The sequence below is a fragment of the Tupaia chinensis genome, unplaced genomic scaffold (assembly GCF_000334495.1).
Source record: "Tupaia chinensis unplaced genomic scaffold, TupChi_1.0 Scaffold000077_1, whole genome shotgun sequence".
In the NCBI taxonomy this organism is placed as follows: Eukaryota; Metazoa; Chordata; class Mammalia; order Scandentia; family Tupaiidae; genus Tupaia; species Tupaia belangeri.
Genome location: NW_006159538.1, coordinates 560,447 through 580,169, shown reverse-complemented (window position 1 = coordinate 580,169; position 19,723 = coordinate 560,447). Strand labels below are relative to the sequence as shown.

At 47.3% G+C, this 19,723-nt stretch overlaps 2 protein-coding genes and 2 pseudogenes across 2 annotated transcripts in view; 1 reads left to right on the top strand and 3 right to left on the bottom strand.

Annotated features, from left to right (window-relative positions):
* Positions 1-2,801, bottom strand: part of LOC102486929 (serum amyloid A-3 protein) — a 4,771-nt gene extending 1,970 nt beyond the window's left edge. The window contains exons 1-2 of the mRNA XM_014584565.2: positions 2,425-2,801; positions 888-982 (exon numbers count right to left, since the gene is read on the bottom strand). Of these exons, the coding sequence (XP_014440051.1) occupies positions 888-978 (91 nt within the window). The 5' untranslated portion in view covers positions 979-982; positions 2,425-2,801. The remainder of the gene's footprint in view (positions 1-887; positions 983-2,424) is intronic.
* A 2,053-nt stretch (positions 2,802-4,854) lies between these two features.
* Positions 4,855-4,924, top strand: LOC114006425 (uncharacterized; annotated as a pseudogene).
* Positions 4,925-6,032: 1,108 nt separating this feature from the next.
* Positions 6,033-18,149, bottom strand: LOC102490960 (serum amyloid A-4 protein-like). The gene is given in 7 exon segments (XM_014584570.2): positions 6,033-6,331; positions 6,754-6,892; positions 9,771-9,865; positions 16,615-16,732; positions 16,735-16,752; positions 17,618-17,706; positions 18,055-18,149. Coding segments are annotated over 6 exon segments (618 nt in total). The 5' UTR covers positions 17,703-17,706; positions 18,055-18,149; the 3' UTR covers positions 6,033-6,168.
* LOC102491374 (T-complex protein 1 subunit alpha-like) lies at positions 9,933-16,182 on the bottom strand (annotated as a pseudogene).
* Positions 18,150-19,723: the final 1,574 nt, after the last annotated feature.

Here is a 19,723-nt window from a genome sequence, read left to right as displayed (position 1 = left end):
TACATAATAAGTTGCTTTTGTTGAGAGTTAATGACAGCTTTTACTGTATGCGTTCCCTCTGAGTTACAAATTAAACGGATCTGTGGAGTCCAGAGTTCTCACTCCTGTTTGAGAAGCCGTAGAGTACTGTGGTTAAGAGGAGGGTCTGAGGAACCTGGGTTAAATCCTGCTCTGCTTGGGAATTTGTAGGTATTAGTCTTTCAGTTTCCCTAGTAAGGGAAAGGAGCGGTGCTTACACCCCAGGATTAGAGAATGAAAAATAGTACCCTGGCGAATGCATGCCCACAAACCGGGACTGAGGCTGGGGGTGGCGGGCAGCATTGGGATTCTATTAGGGGTTCTCTCTCTCATGCCCTCTTACTCCAGGGTAAATAAATGAATAAACTTTTTAAAATGAAAAATAATTCAGTGTACATGTAAAGCTGTTAGAATAGTGCCTAGCACGGATTGGAGTCTCAGCTCATCCTGGTTGTCGCGGTGTGGATGGAGACTGCTGAGCGGCCCAGCCTCCTGCAAACTCTCCACATGTTCCATCCACGTGGTCCTCTGCTACCCAAGACAGAACTGCACTGTCCCAGAATCCCCACTAAGGGGCAGCAGAGCCCCACTTGTATTCAGAGAACATTCGCCCCTGAATTCCTGATCCCTCACACACTCTTGCAGAAAAATTGTGGCCCAAAATGATGTGGCCTCTGGCCTGGGGTTCCTCCTAGAGCAGTGTCAAGGCTGATCAGAGAAGCGCGAGGAAATACTCCGGTGAAGACTGTGCTCCTTCTCCATCCAGCTGTGGCTACACTAACACCTTCACCCCGTGGGGATGTGGCTTTGCTTAGTTGGATCCTGGAGACAGCCATACCCAGACTTCTGCCCGTGTCCTCAGCCCTTACCTTGACCAGCTTCCCTGAGGAATATTAACCACTGTTGGCTGCTGACACCCATTACCAGGAAGCAGAAAATGAGGCCAACAGAAAGCTTCATCCTGCTGCAGAGACAAGGAAACACAACCAGGGATGAAACACGATGTGTCGAAGTTTTTGTTTTTGCTTTTATTGTTGACCCAATCTTGCATTTCAAGAACACACACACGCATGATATATACATATATAAACACATAGATGGTATAGAAACATAATAGCTAATCAGTCAGCTAGATGATTCTAGGTGAGAGGTAGAAAGATAGAAGAGAGGTGACCGAGAGAATTTCAGAGCGTCTAGTTCTCCTTTTCCATTTGGAACTGCAGTGATTTATGTGAGAGCTTGCAGTGGGTCTTAGGTAGAGCCACTTTCTATTCCCCTGTCAGCCCTGAAGCCTAACTGTACAGGAAGTTTCCAAAAAAGCATTTGAGAATGTTGCGTCTGTCCTCGCTCTCTGTAAGGTGAGACGAGTTAAACGGTCAGTGCATTGTCGTAGAAATGCCTGCTCTGCCCACGCTGACTGTGTACAGAACCCGCATACTACAAGGCTCTTGCCCTAAAAGTAGATGCTTCTCAACTTGTGATGGGGCTACATTCCAGTAAGTCCATCAAAAGTCAAATATATTGTAAGTCAAAAATGTATTTAAAGGATCTGCAGGTGGCGTGGTGGTTAAAGGCGCTGGATTCCCACACAGCCTACCCTGGTTCGAATCCCAGATATGGTGGCTTGCTTTCTCACTTTCTCTCTCTCACTCTGTCCCTCTCTGGTCAAACTGAAATAAACAAATGAATAAATAAATTTAAATAAATAAATATTTTTTAAAAATGCATTTAATACACCTAACCTACTGAGCACCACAGCTTAAACAAGCTCAGAGCACTAACATTAGCCTACAGTTGAGTAAAATCATGTAACACAAGTCTATTTTATAGTATTTAATATCTCGTGTAATTTCTTGAATACCATGGGGAAATTGGAAAATGGAAGGCAATCTTCGTTTTAAGCCAAAGTCATGCCAATTGTTATTTATTTATTTATTGCCATTGGGCATGTGTGCTTGCCGGAGAGAGAGACAGAGAGATTGAGAGGGAAAGTGAGAAATCACCCCCTAGGGAGAATGACCTCACTGAAATCCCTTCTCCTCCATTCTCCTCTTGGGATCTTGGACATGCAACACACACATGCCCAGCGTGAGTTTCAAGCCATTGGGTCTGGGACTTGAACTGCGGTCTGCCATGTGGGAGTCCAGCAATATAACCACTACATCATCTGCCGGCCCCGGTTATTTTTAAAAACAAAACAAAAGAAGCTCACTCACACAGAGGAAAGTGAAAAAATTGTAAGTCAAACCGTTGTAAGTCAGGGACCATCTGTATCCACAACTGTATCCACACTATCAGAATAGTGGAGTCAGGAAGGAGGCAGAAAGAACTGAGCTGCAGCACGAGAATGCCGGTGGGAAGGAGAAGCTCCCAAGAACAAACTGTAGCAAAGTCCTGGCACTTCACCTTTGGTTGTCGGTTTCTGCAGAGGCCCCTGGGAAGCTGAGCTACCTGTACGGCCGGCCGGCTGGGGAGACGTGGCTGGTGCTATATATACAGACCATGTCCTGACAGGAAATCCTCTCTTCCTTCTTACACAATCCTTCTTGGGCGGAACACAGCATCCAGAAATTCAAGACGTTTCTCCACACAGATGTAATTTTTCCAGATTGTGCAATTGGGCAGTTTTCAGGAGGATAGCAAGTTAGGGTTTTGCTTGCCTGTTTCCATTTCCACTACTGGTGGGGAAAGTTGTTTTTATGCACTAAGGTACTGACAATGTACTGGGTCATCGGAAAAGTCAGGATGCATTTTTGCATAGAAAAACAGGAAAATACGTCAGGACTTTTCCGACAACCCAATACAATGACAAGTAATCAATAGTAGGAAAAGGTATTTGATAGTCTAAAGAACGTGAGCATATGGGGCAAATGGAACAATTGACTGGCCCCGTTACAGGGGACTGCTCAGAATGGAGTTGGGACCCTAGGATACTGGAGTAGGAGAGTAAGGAGACAGACAACCCACGGAAACAAAACAAAACAAAACAAAACTCAGCACCCACTGGCGATAGAAAAGGGAGCCCTCTGGATTCAAGAGCATTTATGATCAGTTGCTATGGAAGGTGCTATGGCAGGTTGTATAATCCAGGAGTGTTGAACTGTGGTGTAGAAATTGGCTACAAAGTTGTGTAGAAACGACCATGACAAAGATAAGCAGGAAATGGCCAACTGGCTGCTACAGTGTCGGGACAGCAGATTCAGGGAGAAGGTAGGGTGCAGCACAGGAACTCCGGAAGGTTGTGACATGGACTTCAGCTGTTTTGTTTTGCTTTCATTGCCAGAGGGCATCTGCACTTGTCAGAGAGAGAGAGAGATATAAAGAGAGAGAGAATCCCCCAATGGAGTTATGCTGCAATCTTCTCCATGTCTCCATTCTGTTGGGATTTGGGGTATACACACAAGCCTGGTAGGGTTTTTTTTTTGGAGAGGTTTTTGCTATAGGGTGTGTGTGCTTGCCGGAAAGACAGAGACAGAGAGATAGAAAGAGAGGGGGGGATGACCCCCAGGGGAGATGACCACCCTGCAATCCCTTCTCCTCCATGCTCCTCTTGAGATCTTGGGCATGCATGCACACACACCTGGTGTGAGTTTAAGCCACTGAGTCCAGGACTTGAACCACGGTCAACTACATGGGAATCCAGCGACATAGCCATTACACTAACTGCTAGTCCCAAGCCTGGTAACTTTTTCAAGCTGCCCAGCTGGGATTTGAACCACAGCTGGCCATGTGGGATCTGGCTCCTACAGAGCTGGTTCAGAGAACAGCTCCTTTACCCAGAACAGCAAAGTTGTGCTTTACTGTGTGAGCTTTGTAAGATTGCCTCCGGAAGAAATTGCATGCAGGTGTTACGCAGGAGCTGGAGTCCCACGGCCTACTCAGCTGCCCTACGCCTGCACCTTTGTCCAAAGGTAAAAATGTACAGGCCATTAGATTTCTCTAAAGAAGAGAAGACGATGCTTGTGTAACATGGCAGCGATGATGGAACCCAGAGGACTTTCCTTCTGCTGCTTCTTCCCAAGGGACCCTGGGATGGAAGCCTGAGGGAAGCAGGGGGCTCGTAAGGCCCGGCTAAGGAGGAAGCTCGGGACTTTGGCCTGGAGTATTTACTGGGAGAAGAGGAGTGTGGGCAGATGGTGAACAGTTTCCAAGATAAATAAAAGGGGGTGGGGTGAATAATAATACCTTCCTTGTAGGGTTCTGACAATGAAATGACTGATGCTGACAGGGACTTGAAATAGTTCTGGGCACTTGTAAAGCACTTAATGAATTTTAGATATTCCAGTTTAACCAAGAAAATACATCATCATTTATCTTTTCCAGAAGACAGAAGTATTCATTAAAATATTATTGACACAGCAATGTGAGTAAGTACAAGTACCAATCAGAAATACAGTTTTAAAGACCAAGGTTTAGTAACCACCTTTGATGTGTGTGTGTGTGTGTGTGTGTGTGTGTGTGTGTGCGCGTGCATGTGTATTTACTTTGTTCTACGGCTCATATTCTCACAGGAGAGAGACAGCGAGAAAGCACCCTCAAGCCAGGAAAGGGTGTGTGTATCCTGGAATTCCACTAAGTGGCATTGAGAGAGAGAGATCAGCTTGAAAAGCTCAAAACTTAGCAAGGAAAAAAAAAAAGGCCAAAGCAGGACAATTAACAGGTGGGATGTTGAGAACATGGTCTTTTGCGTCTAAAGTCTTCCCTCCTACCGTTTTGTGTTGTTTTGTTTTTTTGTTTGTTTTTAGAGAGGTTTTTGCTATAGGGCGCGTGCACTCACCAGACAGACAAAGAGAGACAGAGAGACAGAAAGCGAGAAATCGCGTCCCAGGGAGGATGGCCACAGAGAAGATTTGCATGACCCCTGAGCAAGGATGACACGCAAATTCATGAAGTGTTCCATTTTTTTGAGAAGACAAGCTTGTAATTTTGGAATAAAATATTATTAAAAAACAATAAATAAATAAATAATAAAATTAAATAAATATTTTTCAAAACAACTGAAACTTGAAACAATTGTTTATTTGTCTCCTTATGCAAGATTTTTTTATGGGTAGAGACCCAGAAGTGGAACAGAATATGACCGAGCTGAGCCTCAGTCAATGATGCCAGACGGTGCCTGTCAGAGGCGTGGTGGTCAGGCAGCCGGGGCCCACATAGCCGACTGTGTAGCTGAGTCTCAGACATGACAGTCTGAAAAACTAACCAGCCATGTCAGCCCAAAATCCCAACAGGAGAAAGGATTGCGATGTGACCATCCCCTGTGGGGGCATGGCTTTCTTATTTTCTCTCTCCCTCTCTCTCTCTGGCAAGCACATGTGCCCTCTAACAAAATAATAATAATAACAATAATAATAATTAATTGCGCTACATCTCTCTATCTATCTCAGTTCCTCCCTAGAACAGGAAGTAGAATTTTATCTGAACTAAAACATGGGAGAATAAAGACAGGGAAAACTAGGGTGAGAGCTGTTCTTAGGTAATGAGCAGGGACTAGTTCAAATTAAATCGGGGCAGGTGCTATGTGGGTAAGAAATAAACTGGAAGCCAGGACAGCAATTCTAGGGTGGAATTCACAGGATTACACTTCCTAAGCAATGTATCTTCTCAAGATGGAAAGAAGTCACTGGGGATAGGGCCAGGAGGCAGCTAAGCGGACGGTAGAGATTCTGTACCCAGAAAGCCTGGCCATAACCAGAAGGGGTGGCGGCAGAAGTCTGAGAAGGAGACCTCAGGGGAAGATGGCAGGAGCTGCCCAGGGCTTATGCCTGTGACCTGAGGCAGTCGCTGACGAAGCAATGATGGTCAATGACTTGCCAGCTCCCAGAGGAAAAGCTGGAGTCACTAAAACACTACAGGGGCTTTGGCGGGTTCAGGTCCAGGCCGGCCGGGGGTCTCTGGCCCCTCACGGTCAGGGAGAGGCCCACCCTCAGTGGTGCTGTTTATCTTCCATATGGCAGCAGGTGGCCATTCTTCCCAGGAAGTCCATCTCTGTGCTCCTAGTGCCCGCCAACAAACTCAGTTTAGCAAATCTTTTATTGAGTACCTCCAGGTGCCCTGCAGTTCCTGGGGACACAAAGCTTGGTGACACTGTGATGGGGGAGAGGTGTGTGTGGCTCATGGCCAGGTCGCCTGAGAACAGAGAGAGAAAGCTCAGTATCTCTGAGGGAGGTCGTCAGGTCTGAAGTGATTGGGGTCTTTGCCACTGCGGCCCCATTCCTCAGCTCTCTGGTTGGACATCAGGTCCTCCAATCCCTTGCTGCCGCTTTTGTAGTAATACTGATGTAAGAGCATCTGAAAATACTTCTTGGAGTTGCTGGAGCCCAAGGATCAGAAACAGGAGGTTAATATCTTCCTTTACCCCAGATGGCTCCATTCCCCACTGCCCTCTCCACCCTCACCCAAGGAAGGAAGCGAGAAGGCTGGGAATGTCAAGTCTCCAGGAAGGAGGAGCTCGCTTTGCAGCCCTCTAGGACAAAAGCCTGAGTCAGCTGGTTCTTTCTGCACCTTGTGACTAGGTCTTTTGAGACCCTCCTCATCTTCCATTTTCTTGGTGGAGTCGGGAAGAGATAAGTCCTTCCTGCTCCTGCTCTGGCTCTGCAGGCCATTCAGACCCCAAGAAAGAGAGGACAGGGAGAGGAGGGGCCACCACAGGTGGCATGAGGGGCCACCACAGGAGGCGTGAGGGGCAGACCAGCTCTGCCAGCCCTCAGCAGCATCGCCAGGGTTCTCTATTACCTGATTATTTTAGCAACCCAGATGCCCCCGGTTCCCCTTTGCGCAGCTTCATAGTTTCCCCGAGCATAGAAATATCGGTTTGAATTTCGGCTACTGGTGAATTGCATGTCCCAATAAGCTCTCAGCAAGTCCCCAGTCCCTGGAAATAAAAGAAAATAATGAAAATGAACCAGGTGACATATCAAAGTGGAAGAGTGAAAATTTCCCACTGATTTTGACCCTTGACAAAGTGATCATTTGAAATTATGCGTAAAGAGGAATATTCCTTCCTGAGGACGGTTCCCTGGAAGAAGGTGCTTTCTGGGGAAGTAGACTGGACTGGGTGGATTGGCAGCTGTGGTTCCCTGGCTTCTGTGTTCTGTGTGCAAAAAAGAGGTGGGACGGTCAAATAAGGGATGTAACAACAGAGAATGACACTACAGATGTAAGGTCCAGGGGCTGTCGGGAGGGCACGGTGAGAAGAGGAGTTTGCGTGTCTCCGGTGGCCCATCATTCCAGTTGAATGACGGCAACTCTGAGTTGAATCAATCTGACTGACTTGTTAGTAAAGGGTGGTGATGACAGTAGGATACCACTCTATACCCTTCAGAATGACAGAAACATTTTTTTAAGAATTACTTTATTTAACATTTTTATTTATTATTTTAATTTGACGAGAGAGAGAGAAAGAAAGCTGCCAGATCCAGGACTCGAACTGTGGTTGGCTATGTGGGAGTTCAGCACCCCTTAACCACCATACTACCTGCCAGCCCTGACAGAAACATTTTAAACTGACAATATCAACTGTGGACAAAGTTGTGGAGCAACTGGAACTCTTACAGTTGGTGATGGAATTGTAAAATGATACAGCTTTGGAAAACTGTTTGGCAATATCTGCTAAAGCCAAGCCTACAAACATCTATGACCCTATGATTATATGCCAAGGTTTATACCCCCAACAGAAATGAGTGCTTATTTACTTCTGTCAAGGTACTGTGTACCAATGTTTATTAAAAATTTATCTGTAATAGCCTAAAACATAAAAAAGCCCAATTATCCAACAATGGAGAATGGATAAATAAACTGAAGATTTATACAGCAGAATACTATGAATGAAAAAGAACAAGCTATTGATACATACAACAATGTGAATGAATCTTATAGTCATACTACTGAGTGAAAGAAACCCAGATACAAAAGACACATACTGTATAATTTCTTTTATTTAAATATTAAAAGCAAGAAATACTAATTCGTAGTGATAAAGGGAAGAATAATTCGTTCGCTCAGTGGGGAATATTAACTGGGAGAGGACATGAGCTATCCTTCTGGGATGCTCAAAACATATGCCATCTCAGGCTCACCCATGCCCCAGGGATGAAGGGAGCTAGATCCCACATGGCCAACTGCATGCTTTGAACCCTGACCCAGCAGCTTGAGAAACATGCCAGACACATGTGTATGCCTGCCCAAATCCGACCCTCCCCAAGGGCGAGGGTATTTCTCACTTTCTTTCTCTCTCTGGTGAACACATAAGTCCTATAGCAAAAACAAACAAACAAACAAACAAACAAACAAAAACCTAAAAAGAAACAAACAAAAAACTGTGTTATTTGGGCAAATAGATAGTGCCCAAATAAGGAGAGTGGTGGCTGTGTCAGAGGCCTGATTCCAGTTCCTGGACTAACCTGAACACACTAGGTGTGTTTATATTTGCCTGGGATCTTAGTTAAGTATAATAGAAGGCTGGATCCTAGCATGGCAAGACCCTGTGGAAAAGATACCTTTCTCTCTCCCTCTCCCTCTTTCTTATAAAAGGGAAAAGAACCCCGTTATTTAAAGAGTACCATCAAACAATTCTTTTTTTTTTTTGGAGAGGTTTTGCTATAGGGCGTGTGCGCTCGCCAGGCAGACAGAGAGAGACAGAGAGACAGAAAACAAGAAATCACCCCCCAGGGGGGATGGCCACGCCACAATCCCTTCTCTTCCGTTCTCCTCTCGAGATCTTGGGCACGCACGCACACGCACCCGGTGTGAGTTTTAAGCCACCAGGTCCGGGCCGCAAGCCACGGTCGACTACGTGGGAGTCCAGTGACATAGCCATTACACTAACTGCTGGTCCCTAAAGAGTACCATTTTTGAACATTTTAAGGGTTTACAAAACCAAACTCTTCGTTCTCAGCCCAGATCTCAAGAAAGAAGAAGAGGCTTCCAAAGTTTCGCCAATTTGTTACCGAATAAACCAGACTCAGGTCAAACAAAAACACCCCCCAGTTTTCAATTCTACTCCGAATTGAAACTTCTAACCCCATAAAGAAGAAAGCACAATTTCTCCCCAAATGGATTTTACCAATTTAAACATGAAGTTGAAAATCCAGAACAACTGAAATTTGTGAAATTTCAGTTGATTATATGACAGATAATTCAATTGCAGAATTAATAACACACAAAATTCAAAGCATTGCAAACACTGACACCATAACTTTCTCATTTTAATAATTGGCTAATAAGCTTCATTTTTCATTAGAAATGGCACAAGTCCATTTCTTGGTCCTAGCTCAGCTTCCATGTGGTTCATCAGTGGGAACTGGCTCTTTCACTGTCTGAAGAGTCAGGACTTCTTTCCACGAGCTCTGCATCCCAACCTTTGCCAATTACTCGGTTGCAGGACAGGATTACTCTGGGCAAGTGCTGTTCTAACCCTCCCTGGAGCAGGAAAAGCTGTTCATTTAGCTCGTCCACCTCTAGGGACACCATGAGTTCACAGTTACACTCCAAGACCGAGAAATCGCCACCTGTAAATCCCTGCAGGGGATGACCCCTGCAAGTCCTGAGTCCCCTGCCCTCTCCATCAGCAGTACAGACTGAGCCCAAACACCCCGGACCTCCAGGGCAGGGTGCTGGGTCGGAGCAGCCTGAAAGGAGAAACCAATGTGGAAAAGCACATTCCCGCTCTGATGCCTTCATGACTTCTCTAAGGATCGCCCTCGAGTACCCGGCGACAGCTGGGTGTGCCCTTCATCCTCCAGGGTCCTTACCTTGGACAGCCTCTTTGAAGAACGAATACCAGCTTTCACTGCTGACTCCCACCACCAAGGAGCAGAAAACAATGGCCGTGAAAAGCTTCATCGCGCTGGAGGGTGAGAAAGGATTGGAGAACCATGGTGAAAATAGACCTATGCTTTGAGGTTCTTGAATGGTCAGGACAGCCTGGTTTCCCATTCCCGTTTGTCCATATTAAATCTCTACGGTATGAAAGATTGAAATGGGTTTTAGGGGAGCCAGCAGGCAGCGTGGTGTTGGACTCCCACACAACCGACCACAGTTTGGGTCCTGGACCTGGTGGTGGCTGACTTTCTCTCTTCCTCTCTCTCTCTGTGTCTCTCTCCAGAGAGCATACATGCCCTATAGCAAATTTAAAATAATAATAATAAGTAAAATTAAGTGAATAATTATTTACAAAAAGAAAAGAAGCAGGTTTTAGGAAGAATCTCAAACCCTCATTCTTAGCCCAGATCTCGAAAAAGGATAAAAAGTTTCCGAAGTTTAGTTTATGGCCCAGATGTCCCCTAATAACACAGACTACAGTCAATCAAAAACATTGATTTTTGAACAATGTCTTACTCCGTTCATCACTGACTCCACAGAGAAGTAGACAGCATGATTTCTCTACAAGTGGACTTAACCATTTATGGAATAAAAGAATCTCAACAGTTAAGATGAGCGATGACTCCTTGTTAAAGAGCCTCACCTGGGGCTGCTGGTGCCTTCTTACCGTGGAGTTGTAGCTGGAGCCCCTCCTGGCTTGGGCGTTAATGGGTAGGGAGGCCTTAAATCCAACAACCTGCCTTGACAAAGTCCTTTTTGCTCAATTCTTCCTGGTAAATAAAAAACCAGCACATTGAGTAACAGCGATTCCTATCCACTATTATTTTTCTAAATTGAGAAGTCCACAGTGGTTGTTTCCTAGCATCTTTCTTCCTAAATGTCACTTTTTCCCTCTTTTTAGTCTCCTATATCACAGGAAAAGAATTGTGTTTCAAGTGTGGGAAGACGGGGGACTTTCTGCGTATTCTCCCTTTGTGTCTCTCCAATTTTTTTTTTTGAGAGATTTTTTGCTATAGGGCATGTGTGCTCAGTGGAAAGACAGAGAGACATAAAGCAAGAAATCACCTCCCAGGGAGGATGGCCACGCTGCAATCCCTTCTCCTCCTTCTCCTCTTGGGAGCTTGGGCATGCATGTACACGCGCCCAGAATGAGTTTAAGCCACCGGGTCCGGGACTCAAATCACAGTGAACCATGCAGGAGTTCAATAATGTAAGCGTTACACCATCTGCTGGTCCCTATGTCTCTCCATTCTTACTCCTGTTCAGTGGGAGATCTTCCCAGAAAATTGCACGTCGATATTGTGCTCTGGAAGGTGACAAATATTATTAGCAAAGGTGTCTGCTTATCCCTGTGGCTTCTCTCTAAGGAATGTAAGGACACAGGAGTAAAGCTTGGCTCCTCCAGCCAAGGGATGAGGTAATAAGGAGAAAGGAGGTGCCAGTAGGTGGTGTGGTGGTTAAAGTGCTGGACTCTCACGTGACCAACCTTGGTTTGAGTCCTGGACCTGGTGACTTGAAAATTACACTGGGCACATATGCGTGTGTGCCCAAAATCCAAGGAGGAGACTAAAGAAGAAGGGGTTGTGGCATGGCCATCTCCCTGGATGGTGATTTCTGGGGGGTGATTTCTCACTTTCTCTATATATGTTCCTGTCTTTCTCTAGTGAGTTCATACACCCAGTGTCAAAAATAAATAAATAAATAAATAGGAAGGAAGGAAGGGAATAAAACAGGAAGATCAAAGGTTAGGGTCTTCCAGGTAATAGATTTGATACTGGTATATATTAGATATATATAATCTTCCTGTTCTTTTTTCCTTTTTATTTTATTTTTGCTGTGATTTTAATGTGTAATACTGGAGGACAAGACAGTTGCATCTAACATTGTTATTGTTGTCAAAAGCTCCAGAAAGAACAGCATCTTCCTAACCTCCACATTAATCGTCTTCACTCTCTGAGTATAATTTAATAAGATTTCAAACTCTTAACCTTAAGTGTGGTTGGTTCAAACACCCGTACTTGTTTGTTGTCTTGAGGTTTACCATTGATCAAATCGAGACCAAGCCATTCTAGATTTTAACATCCCGGGTCCTCACATAAAAAGTTCTTCACTTTGATGCCCCAGACATGTGAAATCTTGAGCAGCATTAACTGCCAGTGTATTGAGAATAATAAGAAAAGATCTTGCAAACTCTGCAAAAGCAGGTTGTTCCCCAGATCCAATGTTAATTGTATAGTTTTCAAGGTATATAGACAGGACTGTCTCTACAGTGGTCCCCCCCACCCAGCCACGGACTTTGACTCAAAAACTCTTCACCACACAAAGCACATCACGTAAAGGGCGCTCCATCTCGTCACACCTGAGATCGTTTGCCCCATGTAAGCTAACTGATGCAGATATACAAACCTTAGTGTTATTAAGATCAGTTCATAATCACGAATATTCTCCCGTAACACCTCTTCAGCTTGGCCCATCACTGCAGACTCAAAAATGTCTTGGCCTTCCAAATTGGCCAGGGTTGACAGAATAATCACACCTGAAGTTTAGCAGTGCCTTTAAGGTCCCTTTTGAAAACTCTTCTAACTGCCATGGCACCAGTTTTCACGAAGTACTTCAAACACACGTCATCCATTCCAACTGTGGTTAGAACAACATTGACGCTAGTTCCCAGGATCTACCTCATTCTCTCCTTGGTGACACTGATTCTCTCTGTCTCACTTGGTCCAATTTTTCAGGGTCTGTGATAACCACCTATATACCAAGCTTCAGTTTTATTTTGTTTCCTTTTTATAAAAATTATTTTTAATTTTATTTATAATTAGTAGTAGTATTCAATTTGAGCAGAGAGAGAGGGAGAGTGAGAAAGCAAGCTGCCAGGTCCAGGAACTGAACCGCAGTCGGCCACGTGGGAGTCCAGCGCCACCAACTACCTCACCACCTGCCGGCCCCTTCAGTTTTGTTTTCCATAGGCTGAAGTCATGCACTGATTAGCACACTCTCCATCTGACTTCTCCGGGTGGGCTTTCAGAACAATAGCAGAATTGACTGCATAGTGAGGCTGGTGTCTTCTATCTGTGGGTTTAACACCAACCACGGCATTTACTACCATAGGAGCAACGAAATCACCATTTATCATAATGATTTTGGAAGACAACAATATCTTAGCAGTACTCATCAGGCAATGTCTTCTGAGTTCATGTTTTAATAATTAGGTTTTCGCTAGTATAACACACTGCTTCCTTGCAAGCCAGTTGACCACCACTAATAACAGATGTGGGGTGAATTTTTTTTTTTATCTGCATCTTTTAGAAGTTCTCTTGCAATGGTAACCACGGAGGTAGTTCCAGTTCCGACTTCATCTTGCAAGTCAGCTAGCTCACCAAGAACTTCAGCAGCAGGGTGTTAGACCTCCAATAACTTCAGAATGGTTGGATCGTCATTAGTAATGGTTACATCATCAATATCCACCAGCACTTCATCCGAGCCAACCATACCAAGAGAACTTCTTGTCAGTCTTGGCGCTGAAGCTGCAACCATAATGTTCTGGGAATGGGCACCTCCCAAGTGCTGCAGACAAAGTCCCTTCCATATTCAAGACAGGGTACACGTCGACTATCACTCACACCATGGGCAACCAGGGTCTTGACTGCTTGGGTGGATGGCAGCCACGACAGTATTGATGAGGATGTGGAGCTAGCCCAAATCATGCCATGAGGGCTGCTGGGTCTTTAACTCTCTTTTAATATAAATATGTATTGTTCTACACCTTTATTTGGCCGGAGTGCATATGCACTTGCCAGAGAGAGGAAGAGAAAGAGAGAGAGAGGAGAGAGAGAGAGAAAGCACCTCCCATTGGAACATGGTCACCACACCATCCCTTCTCCATTTCCCCATCCTGTTGAAATTTTGGGCACACATGCACACATACCCAGTATGTTTTTCAAGATACCAGGCTGGGATTCACACCACATAGTTGGCCCTGTGGGGTCAGGTTCCCTTAACTCTCCTAGCCCACATTACCAGCTCTATTGTTTTACACTTTAAAAATTGTTTTAAAAAATTTAAAGTGTTTTTATTTCTTCCATGAAATACAGAAACAGAGACAGAGAAACAGGCACTCCCAACACCGCCTTCATGCATGACCCACTCCCAGGCCAAGCCAGCCCTGACCACAGGCACACCTGCACACCCAAATGCTCAAGCAGGTCTCGGGATGCAAAGCCATGTCCCACCCATGTGGGTCCAGCCGCACCACACCTCCACTTAAAAAAAGAAATTATTTATGTATCTATGTGTTGTGAATTTTAAGCTCCCCAGTCCAGGATTTGAACCACAGACAACCATGTTGTAATCCAGTGCCTTAATCACTATGCCACCTGCTAGCCGACAAATGCACTTTTTAAAAGTTAATATATCTTGGAAGTTCTTTCATATCAAGTTTGTTGGGTTTTGTTTTAACCATCACATGGGCAAACCTTACTTTAGAGAATATTGGCAGTCATTTTGACCATTACTAATCTTTAGTTATTGCAAACCGTGCTATGCTTATTAATTTTGTAGATATATTTCTGGCACATGTAAAAACATGTATCTAGGATCATTCCTATGTGAGGAATTACATAGTGAAAAAGTATGACATATAACACATTTTTATGTATATAGGTAATTGCCTTCCACGGGGCCGTCAATGTTCATCCCACCAGAAATATGAGCATCCCTGGTCTCACACCATCTCTCACTCAGTGCCATTAAACTTCATGGTCTTGGAAATTCCGGTGAATAAAATGTAATTCACTGTCATTTTAATTTGCGTCTCTTATTACTGAGGTCACATCTTTCTACCGGCTCATCTTATCTTTTTACGTAGAAAAATATATCATGACTTTTCTAGTGACCTAATATGTGACTAAGAGCCATTTTTATTTTCTAGGAATTAAAATTTCATATCTTCACATCAAACTAGTCATTTCCAGGTTGATTCTGTGGCCTGATGTTTAAGGCAGCTTAATCCTGTATGGCTGACCATGCCAATTCAACCCCAGACCAAACGGCTTGAGAAACGCACTAGATGTGTGTGTGCATGAGTGCCCAAAGTCCCCAAAAGAGGGGGAGATGGAGAGGGGTTGTGACATGGCCATGCCCCATTAGGGGGTACTTTCTCCAATTAAAAAACAAAACAAACAAATAAAAAAACAAACAAATTAAAAAACCCTCCCTTTTCAAATTACTGCCTGGCTTCTTTGTCCTGACTGCACCCTGATTTATAAAAGGATCTTCTCTATCTTGTTTTTTCTTCACCCCACCATTTCCACAATTTTATCTAGTTAAGGTGCATAAAGTGTCAGGGAACAGTCACAAAAGGAGTGGCATTTTATCTTCATTTAGTCTTGAAATAAGTCAATGAAAAAAGAGAGAAAATGATTTAAAGGCACTTTCTTGCTTGCTTGCTTGCTATAAGGTATGCGCTCACTAGAGAGATAGTGAGAAGGAAAATGAGAAATTGCCCCCCCCCCAGGAGGATGGCCACATCACAATCTCTCCTGAGAGTTTGGGCATGCATATACACATGTCTGGTGGGATTTTCAAGCCACCAGGTCTGGGACTCAAACCATGGTCGACCATGTGGGAGTCCAGTTCCTTAACCATCATGCCACCTGCTGGCCTCTAGAAGGAATCACATAGTGAAAAAGTATGAGAGATAACACCTTTTATGTATACAGCTAATTGTTTCTTGAGTAAACAAAAACTGCTTAATGATTGGATTTGTAGGTGTATACCTGAGAAATTAACAAAAGATCAAGGTGGCTGTTTCTAGGACAGAATCCCACCGATCAGTCATCCCAGGGCTGTGCCCCCACCCCCCACAGATGGAGTGACCACTGAGGACTAGGACCTTGAAGGTAGAGAAGGTAACGGGACAATGTGGACAGGAGTAAGGGGACTAAACATGGCAAAACCTTGAAATAGCAACAGTGTACACAGAAAAGCCTAGAGAAAGGACCCAATCTGATTCCAGGAAGGGCTGATAGAAGTGTCCAACCGTATCCCCACGGGAAGCCTCTTCCCCAAGCCAAACACACAGTCCTGGACACACGCCTCTGCTGGCCTCCATCGCTCACCTGTTCCTACAAATGGACAGTCTTTACCCCCAGAGATCAACACTCTCTCAACAAACTCAGTCTATAAACATTTATTAAAAATCTACGTGTATCCTGCTCCAGCTTCTAGGGACCCAAGTCCAACAATAACTCTCTGCACCCGCAGGGGCTGACAGCTCGATCTGGTCAGCCGCCGTGTCCTCTGCTCCGTGGCCTGTGAGTCTCTGAATATTCTCTCTGGCATCGCTGGAGTTGAGGTAGGTGGGTAAGAAGACGGATCACCAGGCTGAGGAGCAGTAATCCACCCTCCCCAGTCTCCCCTTCCCAAGAGATGGCTCTGATCCAGGAAAGCCACGGAAGGAGGGGCAGAAATACACCCCGGCCCTGCTGCCCGGCCGGTCACCCTCACCGGATAAACAGCACCAGGGAGGGAGGAAGGGCTGTGGTCGCTCCTGGGCCCTCCCTTTCTCTTTGGGGACCAGGTTCACACCTGTCACCAGTCCTACGCTGGTGCTGCCAGCAGGCCAGGCCCTGCAATGGGCGTGGAGGAGGGGTGGGCAGCGTGGCACCAGGCTGAGGGCCACAGCCTGCAGGGATCTGCTCCAGGGCCACCCCTCCTACCCCAAGGCACTCCAGCCCCGCCCACCCACCCTGGTGTCCCCAGAAGCTCAGGTACCTGAGCACCTCAGCCGCCCAGGCGCCCCCGGGGCCCCTTCGGGCAGCGTCGAAGTTCCGCCGAGCGTGGAAGTATTTGTCTGCATTTATGTAGTTGGCTTCTCGCATGTCGGAGTAGGCCTCCACATGTCCCAAGACCCTGAGAGGCAAGGGAAAGGCAAAAGGATACCAGGTCAAGAGACAACTCTGACAGCAGCTTAGAGGGAAGCAGAGCGCAGACTTCCACTGAGGCGGGGTTCAGCCTGTGAGCAGTTTCAGGTCCTATGGCTCAGAATGTCCTTGAGGGTGGGCGCCTCCAGGTAACTCTGAGGAGGGTCCTTGAGGCAGGACGCACCTGGGCAGACTTGGCACCTGTCCCCTGCAGTGCTGCCTGTCCCGTCACCCCCAGGGGCTCTGCGTGACCTGTGCAATGAGCAGGGCCACATCATGAAACGGACTCTCGACCTCAGACTACTGAAACCCTGGCTCCATCCTCCGGGTCTCTGGGCTGCCCTGAGCATGTAGTTCAGCACCCTTCTCCACCTGATGCGCGCTCCCCAGCGCCACAGCCCCCTCTCCCCCAGACGTTGCCACATGTCCCCTGGGCCACCACATTGGCCCCTGGTAAAGAATATAATTCCCCTTTATCACTGTAGGGAGACGTTTCCCTAGAAATCCTTCTACTTTGCCTTCCAGACACAACCGGGAGCTTCCAAGGCTGTCCTGGTCTCCCATTGAGCCAGGGCTGGGATCTGTGCTTCTCATATTCACCAGTAGGGGGCAGCAGCGCACGACAAGGCCACCCAGATCGCAAGAGAGCCTCTCAGACCAGCAAGCGCCACTCACCTGGGGTCTGGGGCCCCCACAGGCTAGTGCCAGGACCTCCTTGGCCAGCTGCAGAAAACCTGCTGGGAAAGCCTGGTTGCTGCTCCCCCTGGCCCTGGCTTCTCCTGCCTCCACCAGCACAGGACCACACCAGGTGAATCTGGTGGCCTTTGGTGACAGTCCCCCTCCCTCAGCCTTACCTTGGGCGGCCTCAGTAATGAATGAAAAAAAGCTGCTGACTCCTAGGATCAAGGAGCAGAACACCAGGCCTGTGAGAAGCTTCATGGTGCTGAAACGGCAGGAGGGGGTCAGGGAGACCGGGGAAGCCTCTACAGCCCCCTTAGGGATTCACTGCCTGAGCGCCCGTGGTCCCACCAGCCGGTCAGTGGTCATCTAGGAAACCCGCAGGTGCACCTCGGGGAGCACACCCTCAGCGCTGAACCCCTCAGCCAAGGCCACGCTAAAGGGGGAGGCTGGCTTAGGACCAGCCCGTCACTCCCTGGAGCAGCCTCTAATACACCGGGAAGCCTTTCTGGGGTCCCCTCTGCCCAGGACAGACCTCCCAGGGGCGAGGTAATGGCCGATGGTTATCTCTAAAAGGAGTAAGTTAAGTGAAACCCCTCACGGGGAGCCTCACCTGGGTTCTGGTGGAGCTGACCTGCCGGTGTCTGCAGAGGACAGGTGACGGCTCTTTATACCCAGCCTGCCGTGTGGCCCAGCGGAGGGACCACGGCCAGTTTGAGTGCCCGGGGAAAGTCCCTCGGGGTGTTTCCCGGAAAACTGCAAAGGGACATGCTGGACCCCAGTGTCTCCTTCAGCCACAGGTCACGGCCCCGTTGTGCAACCTGAGGAGAAGGAGGGCTTGTTCTGCCGGGGCAGCGCCGGGCAGGGGAGGGCTCTGCGGGTCACAGGGGGAGCTGAGGCTGCGGACAGCACGGTGGGAGTCGTGGTGGCGGCTCCAGGGCCTCCAGGGTGTGGGATGTGAGGCGGTTCTTTGGGCCAGGACCCGCTGTCTCAGCCGCTTCCCCAGGGTGGGCCCTGCTGGGTCGGGCTGCACATGTGTCAGAAACAAGTCCCTTAAAGTTCGTTCTTGAAGCCCTTGAGGGTCAAAGTGACAGGCCGGCCCCACCGAAAGGAACTCGCGCTGCTGGAAGGACCTCCCAGCATGTGTCCGTGCTGGGCCTCCAGCTCTAAGGCCAGGAAAGCCCTGGTCTGCTGGCCGAGCCCATGGACCTGTGTCATCTGAGCTGGCTCCTGGGTGGGGCCAGGTAGTGCAGGGGACTTTCTGCTTCTCAAACTGATTGTGGAGGCCCACAGAGTGGGAGTGAGGATGTGTGATAGCCTGGCTGCCCCGCTGGCAAGTCCAGTCTACAGCCGGGAGAGGGCAGGAGAGCTCCGGGTGCCCTGTGTTTTGACCCTGGCTTTGGAGGCTCACTGACTGGAATATCAGCAGGGTCATTCTGGTTGTGCAGGGGCTTGTGGAGAAACAGGAGTTGGCAGCGGAGTCAGTACCAGAGCCCAGCAGAGGTGAGGGCGTGGCACGAACCGAGGCAGTGCACAGTGCAGCCTCCTGTGTTCTCCCATCCATTTGGCTCCATTCTCATCCATCTTCACACCCTGAGAGCGGACTAGTTATAATAACCCCAGAAAACCTCTGGAAAAGGCCAGGTCCAGGCACAGGGGAACGGGGGTAGGAGGGCCCAGAGAGCTGGAAGCAGCACCCGAGGGGTTCAATCTGGACAGTGGTACAGGAGACTTTGTTCCAGAGCCCAGTGGTGACACCCTTTGCCGGTCCCCCCAGATGGACGCAGGGTGGTGATGGGGGACTTGCTGAGTACCACACTCCAGGTGGTCACAGTGGAGTGGGAAGTTGGGGGTCAACATCCTGATTCCCACTGGGGCAATGAACAAATTGAGCCGCTTATCCTCATTAGGATGCTCCTATCATCATGGCCCACACTGGGCACGCACGGTTAGGCATCAAATTTCTCTAGTCTGCACGTGTGAGAGAGACAGGCAAGCACAGGAGGAAGCCCACGAATTCAATCCAAGAGCACACATGGTATGACAGACCTCCCACTGTTAAATATTCATGATCACTTCTGTAATAAAAATAACACCTAACCAGTTCCAAACACAGTTGCTACCTCACAACCTGCCCGCCCAAAAGTCTTTTGGGTGTACTTGTTTTCCAAAATCTTTCTTTCCTATTAAATTCTCTTTCCTACCTACTTTTATTGTGGTTGTGGCTTTATTTTGTGCCTAGGGTCAGGTCTCTAATTTTAGTGATCTGGACCCAAAGAACC